General features: G+C 34.3%; 2 protein-coding genes across 4 annotated transcripts; both read left to right on the top strand.

Annotated features, from left to right (window-relative positions):
* Positions 1 to 5,971: 5,971 nt before the first annotated feature.
* LOC113762161 (gibberellin 2-beta-dioxygenase 1) lies at positions 5,972 to 9,033 on the top strand. Its single transcript, XM_027305469.1, has 2 exons — positions 5,972 to 6,880; positions 8,365 to 9,033. Exons 1-2 carry the CDS (start codon positions 6,062 to 6,064, stop codon positions 8,713 to 8,715), a joined length of 1,170 nt encoding a protein of 389 aa, XP_027161270.1. The 5' UTR covers positions 5,972 to 6,061; the 3' UTR covers positions 8,716 to 9,033.
* A 2,194-nt stretch (positions 9,034 to 11,227) lies between these two features.
* Positions 11,228 to 14,586, top strand: LOC113762014 (putative FBD-associated F-box protein At5g56700). Of its 3 annotated transcripts, none has more exons than XM_027305245.1 (5): positions 11,228 to 11,332; positions 11,536 to 11,624; positions 12,160 to 13,068; positions 13,165 to 13,308; positions 14,024 to 14,586. In XM_027305245.1, the coding sequence occupies exons 2-5, from the start codon at positions 11,592 to 11,594 to the stop codon at positions 14,330 to 14,332; spliced, it is 1,395 nt and encodes a 464-aa protein (XP_027161046.1). In that variant the 5' UTR covers positions 11,228 to 11,332; positions 11,536 to 11,591; the 3' UTR covers positions 14,333 to 14,586. The 3 variants fall into 3 exon arrangements, with proteins under 3 accessions (XP_027161046.1, XP_027161045.1, XP_027161047.1); XM_027305244.1 differs by having other exon boundaries at positions 11,512 to 11,624; XM_027305246.1 differs by having other exon boundaries at positions 11,467 to 11,624.
* Positions 14,587 to 15,601: the final 1,015 nt, after the last annotated feature.

Below are 15,601 nucleotides of genomic sequence, written 5' to 3'. Positions count from 1 at the left end.
TTTAATTTATTTGCTTTTCCTTTAAAATTGCACCCTTTTATTAATCCAAACGTTGCTTGAGATTTGATTTTTTTAATTACAAATGATGAAAATTTCTTGTAAAACATGTGAAATAATAGACCCGTAAATTACAGAAATAAATCAATAAAACATAGCATATTTTATATTTTTTACAAAAAATCGTTCAAAACACCCCTTATATTTTGCAAAATGAATTTTTTGTTTCTCACTTTTAAAAGTGTATTTTTAAGTGCCTTACAAATTCATATTTGTCAAATTTCATCTCTACCTAAATTTGCGTCTAGTTTTTTATTGGAATCCACCACGTGCTTTGCACATAATCATTTTTAAAGACAAAATTAGCAAATCAAAATTTACATAATCTGATTGATAATATCTCACATTTCACAAAATGAATTGTTTCGACCCTCATATTTTATAAATTAAATTTTTTTATCCATCATTGATCATATATGCAAATAACTTTAAAAAGTAACTCATGTATATATGTCTATTTAATTTCACATGAACAATATAAATAGCATATAATATATCTTTATTTGATTTCGTCTGAATGTAATATTCAAGTGAAATTAAATAGATATATAAAGGAGTTTAAAAAAATGTTAATTTTCTACTCATGTTCATTTTACTTTTATTCAAAAATTGAAAACAAAGAAAACATTTAATTCTCAATATTATCAAGTGTTTATATTGAATTAAATTTGAACAGAAAAAAGAAACGAAGGAAAAGTATGACAAAAGAAGTAAGTGATTGACACTTTCAAATTTTAAAACAATCACAAACCAATTAATTCAATTGTTGATCTTAAAAGTGGCGAGCCAAAATTTCATATTTAAAATACAATTTGTTAGCATGACTATAGAATTCGATTTAGGACCGATTAATTAGATGACCTTATTATATAACTCAATAAATGAATTAGTAACAAAAGAGAAAAAGCCATAAATATTGAATAGATTCATATGGTGAAATCAAATAAAAATATATATTGATTTAAAATAAAATTATTATTTTTAAACCAATGTATATATCTATTGAATAGCATGTGTATAACTACAATTAGTCTACTTAGATGAAAGCAAATAAAAATACGTAACAGGTCAAACACGTAAAATGTAGCATACATGCATATGAGAAACCCTCTGCGAGTCTAAACATTACACATCAGTGCCCCAACAGCAGAACATCACTTGAGCAGACAGGCTACCAGACAATTCAATCCAAAAAGGTGTCAGCTTAAAGCCATTGAATCCTTCAAAATTGATCACGCATAAAATACACACGGTGGATTTCGATAAAAAAAACTAGTCAAAAATTTAAGTAGGGATCAAATTTGATCAATATCAATTTGTAAGAAACGTAAAAATACACTTTTTTAATTGAGGGAAAAAATTTATTTTATAAAATATGAGGTACGTTTTTGAACAATTTTTTCCTATTTTTTATCATTAGCCATCTATTGTGAATTTTTTCTTTACAAAATCATACTTTGTATTGTTCAATTCTTTTCAAAATCTTTCAAATTCTAATATTTATAGTTAGTTTGGATGTTTAGATTAGAAAACAAATGATAGAAAATGCTAAATTATGAAATAAAAGAAAAGAAGAAAAAGGAAAAAAATGGGATTTTAATATTGTTTGTGAACTAAGGTAGGATAAGTGATGATTTTGGATATATATATATATATATGTTAATAAAAATTTATTCAGCACATATTTGAGAACAAAATTGGTATTTAGAAAAATTTTATTAGGCATTCTTAGTTTTTTTTTCGATGCTTTCCACTCACATTTGGGCGGAAAATTTTGGTAACCATAATAGTAGGAGTTCATTTATCCAAATCAAATGCTTGCCATCAATTTCTACCTCTCAAAAACTCCCAAATGCCAAAAAGAGTGTCTTTTTTGTCACTTTCTTTTATTTTCTTATCGAATTATAGCTCTCAAACTAGCTATAAGAGTTTAGGAATTTTTCACGTAAATCTTGATTCCAAATTAATAAGTTTTCTTCTCCAATACTTTGATTTTGCTATTTTATGTAGTATTATGAAAAATAGTCATTGTTACTAAATTCTATTACACTCATGTTGAGGATGGAAAAGAAATAAAGAGGCAAACTCGAACTCAAGCTTAAAAATTAAAAAAATAATTATTTTATTTTTAAAAATAAATAAAATAATAATTTATTTAATAAATAATAAAATATTATGAATACATATGTAATTTTACTATTAAAATGAAAAAAAATATAAATAGATATATATATATAATCGAGCTCGCGAGCCAACGAGTTTAATGTTTTCGAGGTCGAGTTCAACTTGACAAGATTGAGCTCGTATTTGAGCCGCTCATGAGCGGTTCGATTCGTGAACGGCCCTTGCCTCTATCCATATTCCCTTAATAACTTTATCTTGTAGACATCACTCCTCGAAAGTTTCTCGCTTATGGTGAAAAGCATTCATTGGCGACTGGAATCTTTGATAAACGTATTTGGTGAAAAAAAATTGAGATTGAGAAAAATCAAAAAGTTGATTGAAGACCGTATTTGAGAAGATATATTATAGATTGAGATTGACATTACATTTCCTATTTAATTTTTACGGAAAATGAAAAGAAAAAAGACTGAGTGTATTAGTATAACGAAATGGTACAAAGACACACATGCAAATGTAAGTCTGGCTAGTCATCAAGGAGGAAATTGCAAATACGCCTACCTAGAAGTGTAAGTAATGCATGAGCCAGAAAAAGAAATTTTTTTAATGCAATAAATGTTAGTTGGGATTAAGGGTGTCAATAGGTCGGATTTGGATCCGAACCCGACTCGGATCTGATTTTTTTTTTGGGGTATCGGTTGAGAAATAATTCCAATACTCGGATCCAAACCTACTCTAACAAAAACAGGTCAGATACGGAGATTCCATCATGTATTTGATCCGGATCAGAACAATATATTAATAATTATAAAATATAAATATTTTAAATATATTTTTTTATCAAATTAACAATTTAGTATTGATTTTGTAGATTGATTTGTGGTTAGTTTTGGATTGACTATTACAAATTATTTGTGATTTAGTTTTTAATTTGATTTGTTTAAATCTGAAAGTTGGATTTGTGATTAGTTTTGAATTTAATTTTGAAATATTCAAATTTGGGCCTTTTCTTTCTGGGTAGATCTGGATCCCGTTCCAAGACTCTAAGGTCAAGACCTGTCAAGTAATACAGGTCAGGTTCAAAGTCTACTACACAAAAATGGGTTTGAGTTCTAAGTTTTCAATTCCAACCAGTCGATGGGCCTAGTTGGGGCTGCACAGAGAAGATCAGAAGAAGAGTCTTAAAACTAAAAAGACAAAACCAAATTCGATATTGTACATGGATTCTGATCTGCAAACGATGCTCTACAAGAAGATTTAGAAGTCCAAGGGATGAGTAAGCAGGAAGCCCTAGACTCGGACAGTCTCAGACTATACAAAAGGCAAACACATGCATTGTACTAATAAGAATAAATACGTATTGTGACAAATGATCTAAAATCCTCACCTCTTGGCTCATGCATGAATGACCAGCTAAGTTCATGGAGTATTATTACTTTGAATATGCTACAAAATACTTACTCTACCATTAGTTTGCAAATCGTTTTCTCCAGAAATTTTTGTTGTCATTGTTTTCTTTGAGAGTTCATAGTGAATTATCTTCACGAATCAATTTTTAACGTATCTTAATTCTAACCTGTTGACATGATGGTAATTGCCTCACTTGTTAATGCATGACTTGAAAAGAATGTATAACAAGAGCATTTGGTCAAGTATGAGCTAAAAAAATTAAAAAATAAAAAAAATAATCTAAGAGACATAACGCCGAAATCCAAATCTGACCAACCAGCAAATCAACCGGAGTTGATACTTGCAATGCATTACAAAGTACTCCTTACATCTCACTTTGATAGTCATATTTTCCTTTTTCGTCTGTCTCAAATTGTAGTACACTTTTCAATGGAAGAATGTAGTTATCTTTTAATTTTTCTAAAATATTCTTATTTAGTGTACGTTGTTATTAGTATAAATTACCTTATTTAATATAGATTGTTAACCTATCCCATTTAATACATTTATATTTTCTAAAACATATTGATATATGAAAAGCCAGTTTTGTTATTCTTTCAAGCCAAAATATGAAATAATGTAAAATGAGGATTGATTCTTTATTGATCATCAATTCAAGTTCTCATAACCCATCAATTTAAGTTTCCATTGAATAATTAATATAAAGTTGTAGTCTATTTGATGTAAGGGTATTTTAGGAAAAAAGCATCCTAAATTTATTATTCCAATAAAATTAACTATTTTTTCTTAAACTGTATGAAAAAAGTAGGACTATCAAAATAGGACGGATGGAGTATAATTGAAGTGCTGTACTAATTGTAAAGTAGTAGCAAAATTTTTTGGTGTTACTTTTTTAGATTTTCATTTATATTCTTATCAAATATTTCTTAAAACAACTCCATCAAAGAATAACTTCTATCTTTTCTAACTTTCAATTAGCAACCCACTATTATATTGTGTTGTGACATTTTATCTATTTTTATTAAAATTTTAATTCGATATGAATTAGTTGTGTACTTAACTTTCACGTAACAACACATTGTGCGCGTAATTTGAACCCTAAAAGAACCAACTTGGTTGTGCATGCCTTAGCACAACATTCTAGATCTGCCAACCAAGTTGAATTTTTTTAAAAGTCTCATCCGGATTTTGTTAAGCAAATTGCATCTTAAAGGACCAACACAAATTCGGAAAACCAGGACAAAATTACTATCATTAGTGAACATCCTAGTCCCATCCCTTCTTGAGTATCAATAGGTGTAAACGCACAAAAAAAGGAAAAATTCTTTTCAAATGGGTGCATATGAATTTTTTAAGCAAATCTATATAACGCGACAATTAATTGAAGGAAAAATTTGAATCTTGACCTTCCATTCTACCAAGCATTAATGCTTTGCTATCAGTCATTGATGTCCATTATCGGGACCAATAGATACAATCGGAATAAAGGACAAAAAATGAGCCATTTTTCTTGACGTATAATCCTGATTAATTAACTTAATTACTGGAAAACTTCGTGGTACTTCTAGATTACTCGAAGACTACCCGAGCTTCAAATCTATATATTAGAAGTATCAAATACTTGTCCTTGTCCCTTCTTTTTAAACTTCGGAACAAATATAAACACATATGTCATGGAGTTATTTAATTAACACAAATTAAAGCCCAAAGTAGAAAATTTCTGCTGAAAGTTACCTTTCCTATTTTAGTTTTTCCATCTCGGGATAACTTTTCTTTTTTATTTCTTTCTTTTGATAAGAATAAAAGTTAACTTTTGAAAAAATTTATATTCAATTGGATGAAGGGAAATTTCATTGCACAAAAGTTGTTGCGATCCCACCCAATTTGCAGATGTTTTATAGAGTTATTTTAATTTATGTATGCAAGTAAGAGATGTTTTAATTTTAATTAATAAATGATAGGGTGGAACATATCTTTTTGTGTTTACTTAAGTTAAAAGTATGTTTAAATTTGACTTATTTATTTAATGAGTTAAACTTAAGGAAGTTTTTATAGAATTAAACTCAAGCTGTTTGAGTTTCTTATAAGTAAATTTCAATTTTGTGCTAATCAAATTAAATTCGAGTGGAATTTACAAATATAAAATGCTGCCCAATCTTAGTTTAAATAGTTAGCCAAGCAAGTGCGGAGTAGAGTTTGGTTGCTCTATCTGATTTGGTTAATTGAATAACCGTTCCATGATTGACAAAAAAAAAAGAAAAAAAAGAAAAACCGTTCCATGAGGCAAGTTGGAGCAGCGGGATTTGGGTCATGTCCTAATCTCAAAGTCCTCAACAAAGTTTAGAGCTACAAATGGAATACTACAGCAAAACACACGAAACAGCCATTTCTTGCGTCGCCTGACTTCTCTCGTGAGTTGCGACACACGCATTCTCTGAGAGTGAATACATCGACAGGCCACAGGCAGTACAGCATGGCATCCTCAGCTCACAAACACCATCACCACCTTCCTAACCCCTACGCCACCACCGCAGCTCCGCCGCCAACTCCTTCAACCCAACCCAATGAGGCAGCCGACGCCCTCTCATGTCTCCTTCACCGCCTCACGCCAAATCTTACCCTCTCCCTCCCCACTCGCCACTCATCCCCACCAGCGACCGCCGTTGTGACCACCCCTCCACTTATTTCTCTTTCCGACCCTGCTGAAACTCTCCGTTCCAACCTCCTCTCTGCCGGCTCCCAGTTCGGCTTCTTCCAACTCACTAACCACTCTATTCCCTCCCAACTCGCAGCCTCGGCCGAGTCCGACGCCCTCTCCTTGTTCAATCTCTCCCCCGACGAAAAGCAACTCCATTTCCCCAAAAACTGGCCACTGGGTTATGACGCTGGCGACGATGATGATGAAGAAAGCACGATTTCTGGTGAGTCATCCGTCTGCCTGGACTCGGCCTGTTCTTCCGAGTCAACCGAGTTAAACTTGACTTCTCTTCGTGAGTTCACGGCTGATATGGCTAAACTTGGACTACAGCTAACGGAAGAGCTGTCATGTGCATTCGGGTTTGACAACCCGGCCCGTCCGGACCCCAATAAGGTCTGCTCTTTGATGTGGATATCAGATTCAAGGGGGACTTCGAGCAATAAACCCGCTTTGTCGGGTCGGATCTACCCGTATGCTATCGGATTGCAGTACCAAATTAGATGCCAGAAGTACTCGATATTGACGGATTCGGGTTGGACCGTGGTCTCGCCCAATGTGGATACCATTTTAGTTACGCTTGGAGACATCGCTCAAGTAAGCTAATTACCGAGCCATAATTTTCAGTTTCCCAAAGTCATAGAAAATATCGATAATTTGTTTAATTTTTCTGGCCTGAATGCATAAATTTTTTTTTTTTTTAAAAAAAAAGAGGTAAAACGCATTTTGGTTTCGTTTCAAAGAATGGTAGGATGAATATTGAATACTGGTTTAACATTTTTATTCTGCCTTTGCTAATTTGGTAGGGAACCGTATCTGTGTATGATTTTTTGTTAAGATTTTTTTTCTTTTTTTGGGTGTGTGATAATACGTCGAGATGGCCGTGATAGCCGCCAAAAGGACCCCACTGAACCTAATCTATCTGGGAAATTAATTGTGTTTAGATGTGTGTTGACATGAAACATGATGTGTGTTTAGATTTTAGTTTTTAAATTTCAGTTTTATTTATGCCACTAACTCAATACTTTTGTCAGAATAACAAAATAATTAAGATCTTCTACTGATTACCATAATTCCCCCCCCCCCCCCCCGCGCGGGGGGTTGGGTTTCAAATGGATAAAGAGAAAGGAAAAGTTCTTATGAACGATTTGGCCTACGGCCTTACTTTTTATTGGTTAAATCAAGTCTGTTTCCCACATTTTGAGCACATCACTGCTACTACAGGACTACTAACTTAGTAACTTATCTCAATTCCAAAAGGAAAGAAGATGATAAAAAAGAAAAAGTGACAAAAGAAAGACATTTTGTTTGGGGGGGGGGGGCCACCAACTGAAACCACCATGTTGGCTGGGGACATGCGAGATATGAATTTGATGCGAATCTCCATAGTTTTCAGCAAGGGTACGAATCACGAGTCAAGTCCAGCTTTTTAAGTTATCGCATGAGTACTTAATGCAATGCACATTCGGAATTCATATGGTAGTTTTTAAGTTACTGATTCTTGGAAGATATTTTCTTTTTGTTTTTTAATGCGGAGTACATCCTATGTGGAAAAATAAAAAATGTTAGTACATTCTATGAGGAGGAAAGGACGAATTTTTACTGCATTGAGAGATTGAATCCTTGGAACCACTAAGTTGGCCATCAAAAAGGGATTTAGTCCCTCTTTGGATAGTAGGTCGGGGAGTTCAAACCTTATTTGCAGTGAGAAAAAAAATCACAAAGAGATATTAGAGTGCTTTTTTGACTAGTCATGTTTTTATATCTACTAGTCTCTTATACACAGTTTCTTTAGATTCCTTTCTCTGTAGATGTTATTGTTGCAGTAAAAAAAGAAAAAGAAAAAAAAAAAGGAGAGACTGAATCCTTGGACGCTTACTCGATTGCTATCAGTATACGCCATACCTAGATGAACGTTGTTTAGTTTCTTATCACGTGGAAATTTGACCAAAAAAAGGGGAAAAAATCTCATATTGTTAGCAGATGGTTTGAGCTCTGAAATTTACGATCAAACAGTTCTGCTGCGACATCATTTCATGTCGCAACTAGAGGAGTTGATCAATGTATAAACATATTGGCAGGTATGGAGCAATGGGAAGATAAAGAAAGCACGAGGAAGAGCAGGGCCCAATTTGTCTGGCGCCAATAACTCAGACTGCGTATCGATGACTTTGTTGATCACCCTGCCCGTTGACGCCACCATCTCTCCCCTGCTTCCCAAGCTGGACAGTGGCAACGGGGAAGAAAGTAACCCCGAAAACGACTGCAGCTCCAAATCCGCGAAAGAAGAGAGGATATTCAACTCCTTCTCATTTGAGGATTATGCGTGGAGAATCTATCACGAACGTCTTCATTCAAAGGACCCTCTTCTCAGATACCGAGCTCAGCTGCAACGGCCCCTGTTATTTCACACTTCTATTAATGATGCATAACGATCTCCGATCCACAACCCATTTATCTATCTATGGTCATTTGTGATGATCCGCAAGCTGCTGCAATCTGCATCTTCCTATGAGCTTGCAACTCTTTGGGTAATCCATTTATATAGCCTCCCAACAAATGTTTTACCTACATTCATGGAATTAAGAAGTTCATGGCTTTACTTCTTGTTGGATGTTGCTTATTTTTTTTTATAATTTTTTGTTTTAGGCATTTTGTATCTTGTTTGGTCATGTACTGAGACTTGGAGGAGAAATTCTTCTTGTTCTTTTGCTATGAAGTATTGATGGTTTGGCCTGTTTGTCTTGACATTCGATCCGAGCATTTGTTGAATTTTATTTCCAAACTTAATACTAGTATCTTGGTAATGCTCCGGTGAATGCCTCGTCGTCCATAGACATGTCTTCATTTTCCAATTTTCGACTTGGAGTTGTGAAAAACGCGGTAACAATAAACTAGCTGCAAATATCTATTTTAGCTAAAGTTTTATCAGGCCGTTGGTTCAATGGAATTGGGCCTCAAACTTTGATGGAATTTGGACGTGCTTCGTGTCGTGCAAGAACTAACACTTGAGTGGTGATGATACTATCTTAACAAGCATTTCTATACAAATTTGCTCTTTCTTCTAGTGGGCTAAGCGTAACGAATTTGTGATGACAGCAGTCCAATGGCGTATAGGCCCTCGATAATTTTGGTACTCCCTTTTGTTTATTTTTCTTTATGAGAATATAATTTTTGTCTTTAGATATTGAAGGACGAAAGAGAGTTATACGAAAGAGAGTTAGGAAATGTTGTGTTGCATCCGTCGTCCCTCCACTCAATTTCGATTGACTAATATGGTAAGCCTCCGTTCGTCATGCACCTTTTTTTTTTTCCCCACCCCTCCTCAAGTGAGGATGTCACCATCTTTTGAAAGTGTTATAATTTAATTGCTCCTCGTATCTAACCAGGAAGTGACGCATTTTACATTAGTTTTGGTGGGAACAACTTTTCTTTAGGGGCACACGTAGTTGAATCATTTAGAAAGGGTTATTATCACTTTATCCCCTTAATATTTGGTGTCACTATTAATTGTCCGTTAACATTATTTTTTAGTTATTTTATTTTCAAAACTAACGGTCAAACTTAACGAAATTTATTAATTCAAGTGATAAGACATGTTTAACCTTTAAAATCATTATCCATTTACCCCCACAAATTATAACTTTATTATCAATTTATCCTCTAAAGTTATTTTTAGGCAATTTATTTCACTATTAAACCAACTTAACAAGTTAAAAAACTTTAGAACATAATACCCTCTTTTTTATTTAATAAAAATTTAGAGTGACTATTCTCCATTTTAGTGTAAAAAAAAAGTCAAAACATTAATCTCTTTCTTCTTGGAAATCTTATTAATATTGAAAAAAATAGAAAAATAGAGGAGACAGAGAGAGAGAGGTGTCAATTCTTTTTTTTTTTTTAATACAAATAAGAAAGAATTCAATATTTTTATTATTTTAAAATTAATTTACTTATTTGTTTACTACCCAATTCCAATCTTAATCCCGAGGACATTAAAGTAATACGATAATATTAGATTTTTTCTTATTTTCTTTCTTTGTAAAATTTAATTTTCTGTCTCCTTCTATCCTATCTCTTTTTATTTCCTAGTGTTAATAAGTGTGAAGAAAGAAATTTGAGAAAACCCTTTTATTTTTATGTTTATGGAATCTTAGAGTGAAAAAAATCAAGAATAATTATTTCAAAATTTTTATTTTAATTATATATAAAAAAGATAAATATATTTAAAAAAATTTTAACATACTTTTTAAATTAATGATAGGGTAAAATATCTAAAAAATAATGTTAGAGAGTAAAGTGATTATATCACTATAATTTAAAAGGATAAAGTGATAACAATAACGTAGTAATGATATAAAATGAAAGCGTATTTTTTTCAAAAATTTATTAATATGCTGAGTTGAATTACCTATGGAGTGAAGTGACTAAAAGATAACATTAGAAAGTAAATTAATAGTAGTGATATATTGAGGAGGGTAAAGTGATAATAACCCTTTAAAAAAATTAAGACACCGTCTCGAATGAATACTTTTAAAAACTTTGCAAACATATTTGTAATTTTTAAAAATCTTGCATAGATGCATATTTCAACAATATTTAGTAATAATTGTTTGTTTGACAAAAAAAGTAGTAATTATCTTTTCCAAAAACTCCATTTTTTGATGGGAAAACACTATCCTCAATTCAGTCTAGAGTTGAACAAATAAAGTTCGTAAAACACATTTCGTTCAAGCTAATGATAATTGATTTGTAACTGTGTAAATTAATACTAAATTAATCTCTTATGTTATGTGGGCTGTATTTCACAGTATGCTAAAATTCGTGGTGAGTTTTACAAATTGTCCTTTGACATGGGATTGATCAACCAAAAAGAAAAGGGCCAAATGTAAATAAGTACTGCGGCATCAGCATCCAAAGCTTCCCACTTCCCAGCCAGCGGCCAGCGTCGAGCAATAAAGGGGGTTCCTCTCCTTCCCGGTTAAGAGAACCGGCTCCAAAACCACTATCTACTTCTCCTCCCTAAGACCCTAACCCATCCCATCTCAGGTAATTAATATTTTTTCTTATCCTAAATCAATCCATGATTAGGGTACTTAATGCACAAAGTAATCAATCTTTTATCGAGCTGTAGTATCCTCTAATGAATAACAGAACTTACCGCATTTCTATTTTTTTCTAAGGACAAGACGATACTTATTTGTTGCTTAACTTTGGATTATTCCCAGTACTTGTTTGCTGCTTGATTCCAGCTGGTAAATGGGCTCCGATTGACAACGGCTAAACGGAATTAGTACTACCCACAGAAATGAGGAAAAGGCCTCGCTTGACACTGCACAAGGTTGGGCATTTCTCTGATGGAAACAAATCTTCATTTATGATCTGCAATAATTTTGAAATCTTGATTTTTATAAGTTGAATTCGTTATATTAGTGATCGTTTAATCCTTCTTTTATCATGTTCAGTACAGTATTGCGGTTATTGATCTCTTGTATGTGAATGGGACTCTGATAAGCTCATTTAGAGAATTGTCCTTGACTATATTAGCAAAGTAGGTAAATATATTATGTCCGATTAAAAGGTTCCCCCCAACAGCCCAAAAAAAAAAAAAAACATTTGGCATCAAGCGGGAAGATGGTTGGGGAATCAAGGATGTTATATGTGGGTGCGTCCACATGCATGTCTACACTCCAACAAGTTTATATATCTGAACAGAAAGATTGCTCTTTTATTAGCATACTTGTATGGAATTTCTCATTTAAGTTGTAGGCTTGTAGCTGTTGTGCATATGGAAAAGTTGTTTTGCTAATGCTAACCGCTTTTCTTTCTCTATTCCTCCTTTTTTCTTGTTGTTTCTGGGTAATTATGCATTAAAGGCCAGCTGCTATAGTGAGGACTGTATTAGTTCGCTGCCAGATGATATTCTAGTTTCCATACTATCTCGTCTGTCACTTAAAGAGGCTGTACTTACTAGCTGTTTATCAAGGCGATGGAGGCACTTATGGACGGGTATAACTGGGTTAGATTTTGATGCTGATGATGAATTAAATAAAATAGCAGCAGAACCAAAATTGAAAAGCAGTGAAAGATCAAAATACATAAACTGGGTGAATCGTGTTGTCAGAAATTATAGAGGTTTGACTTTGGAAGCATTCAGGATTTGCTTTGATTTGGAGAAGGGTTCTAAAACTGCTATTGATAATTGGGTCAAGTTTGCTATGACAAAAATGGTTCAGAAACTTGAGCTGGATTTGTTAGAAAATGGGGAAACTCTTCGCCAATCTTTGCGTAACTATACGTTTCCATATAAGCTTTTGACTGAAACTAAACGGTCCTCTTTGAAGCGCTTGTATGGTAATCTTCCTAGCAATCTGTCATTTACTTCTGTTGGCTTTAAGGCACTTAAGGTCCTCTCTTTGAAGTGTGTAAATGTCAATGATGAAGCTCTGCAGTACTTCTTGTCCAACTGTCCTGTTCTTCAATGTTTATCCATACATGGCTCCGGAGATTTGGAGAATGTCAAAGTGACGGGTGTGTCCCTAAAATTGAGATACTTAGAGATTATTTTCTGTTTGGGTGTGAAAACGATAGAGATCTGCGACACAAACCTTGTTTCCTTCAGTTATTTGGGGGGCAACATCAATTTATGTATTGACAATGTGCCTATGCTGGATGAGATATCTATTGGTGAGGGGTACTCTGGACTAGAGAATGATGTCTTTAACCAGCTCTCCAGTTGCCTATATCAGCTTGAGGTTCTTACATTGGACATCTACCGGCCCGAGGTTAGGAAGTCAAAACCACCTTTCAGTTGTTTGTTTTTTCTGTTTTTACTACTCGAACGCACTATCACTCTCGTTGCCTTTGTATTTTTCTTTCAGGAAAATATAAAGATGTTTGCTTTTCCAGAATTGCCCAACCTTAAGCAATTGATACTGAAAATAGGAGCATGGGATGACGATCCTCTTCTTCAATTCACTTCCTTAGTAAGGGCATGCCCTAACTTGTATAGATTTGTATTACAGGTAAATACTGAATGTTATCACTAGATTGATCATTTTACTGTGATACTTGTATCTCTGACATTAATATCCTGCAACTTGAAGATGAATGAAGAACTCAAAATTTGATGACAAGTATTTAGTGTTGTTGGATCTTGGTTGCATGCTTCAATAATAATTAAATACGCTATGAACCGGCGGTATTCTGTTCTCTATTACCTATAGCTTACCGGGTTGAAACTCTTTAAATTCCTTTTCCTGAGAGTCAGTTATTATCTTCAAATGAGTTGTAATTTTTTTTTTTTCCTGTGGGAACTGTAATTGAAGCACTCTAATGGAATATATTTTGGCTCTCTTCCTATGCTGGACATGTCCAAATTTAGACTGTTGTAGGCTTCGAAAAATTTTGATCCATCAGGATGTTTTATTGTTGGTATATTTGCAATGTTCTTGCAGTATTTCCTCTTCTAGCTATATCTTTGAGTGCTTGATTGAGTTCCCTTTGTGTTGCTTCTTTTCCTTCTAGTCGGCAAATTGGTTTGTCAACCTGTAGTTTCTTTACAAAATGGGAAGGCTACTACTTGTTGTACTATAGGCTTTTGCAAACAGATTATTTATAATTCTGAAGGCTACAGAGGACTAAAAGTTGACATTTCTTCCTCACCGCTCCTAGATAGAGAGAATAACCTACAGCTATCTGTATTGTTTCTGAACAGATGCTAAGCTTTGTTTGTTGCAGTTAATATGGATGTCACCATCAAAAAGACGAAGAAAAATAAGGCGGGCAGCTAAATGTCCTCATCAATACCTCAAATTGGTGGAGATTGTTGGATATTATGGCCGTACTAGTGATGATGAACTTGCCATGTACTTCATTGAGAATGCTATTGCCCTCCAGAAAATAGTTATTGATCCTCGACACCAAATTTTGGAGAGAACTCCGATAAGGAATGACAAAATCAAGCGGGAGGAAGCTGCTGCAAGAAATGCTGCAAAGAAGCAACTTGAAGCGAAAAGGCCTCCAGGCGTTGAACTGGTAATCCTTTGAATGCATCGTAGTGTGTGTCTTTTAACTTCACTGTGATTGAAATTGTGTATTTATAGATTATAAGCACACATTTCTCAATAAAAAGAAATTTAAAAAAAAGGCAAGAATAGAGTTATTCGTAATAAGTTGAATTCTTTGTATACTAGGAAGCAAATTCATGGATACTACTAAATAGATGGGTACTATTTAAAGGTTGTCGTACAATGTTTACTTTAGTCTTCCCTAAAATGATTGGGAGACTGCTGGTTGTGACATTATCCTTTCTGGACTATTAGTGCATGATCCTCATCTGCATTGCACCAATGAGTTTCGCCTCGTCTACTGTCTACACTGGTATTTCTCTTGCATGCTCTGAGATTGTTCGTCGGTTTTGGTCCGGCCCTTCTTAACTTCCACCCAAAGACAAACTATAGCACCTGGTGGACTGGCTATGGAGTCCGCCCAGAAAAAATAGTTGCTAGTTTTTTGTGTGTGTGTGTGGATCTGATTGGATTGTTCAAGCTTTGGGCCCCGGCGAAAAAAAAAGAAACGTATGATGGACTAATTTGGAAGAGGATGAGACCCGTCTATTAAGCTTGTAATAATTTGGGCCACCTCTCATTCACTCCAAATCCATGTAACATAGCCAGGAAAAAGTGAAACTCCACAAGGCAGCGGAAAAGACAAACAGGAAACATAACCAACAGCAAGAAAAGAATAACTTGACAGCAAACAACAAATCTTCCTCTTCAACAGAGAAGAAGTTATTTTTTCAACACGCTTTTCTCTAGGGCACAATCTCCGATTGCTTGTAGTGACAAAAATACTATATGAGGATCGGATCGGAAACCTTAGGCGGCCCTATTATGCATTGCGCTGTCGGTGTCTGTACGCAGCCCATATCTCCGGATGGTGAGCTGAAATTAAGCAGCAGTGGCTAAGAATCTCATGGCCTGGGAAGAGCTGAGTAATTCAATAATTCTCATCACCGTCTTGTGTCTCAGATAGTCAGCGCACTCCACTGGAGCTTCCATTGATATTCCTAATCTTTCAATGGTAAACTCCCACTCATCCGCTGCCCCATCTTTTGACGTCGCCCCATATGTGCAGCTTATGCTATCATTTGGAACTGCCTGTTTTTAAAGTTTTAACAAATTACTCACAAGCATCTAGAGGTGTCAATTGAATTTTACAATTCGAGTTTTGGTACGCATAAGTTATTGAGGGGGGAAGGGGGGGGGGGGGGTAAGGGGGCTTTAGGGATTAGGCTTCACTTTAAGGAAAGCCTAT

The sequence above is a fragment of the Coffea eugenioides genome, chromosome 2 (assembly GCF_003713205.1).
Source record: "Coffea eugenioides isolate CCC68of chromosome 2, Ceug_1.0, whole genome shotgun sequence".
NCBI lineage: Eukaryota > Viridiplantae > Streptophyta > Magnoliopsida > Gentianales > Rubiaceae > Coffea > Coffea eugenioides.
This window is presented reverse-complemented; position numbering and strand designations above follow the sequence as displayed.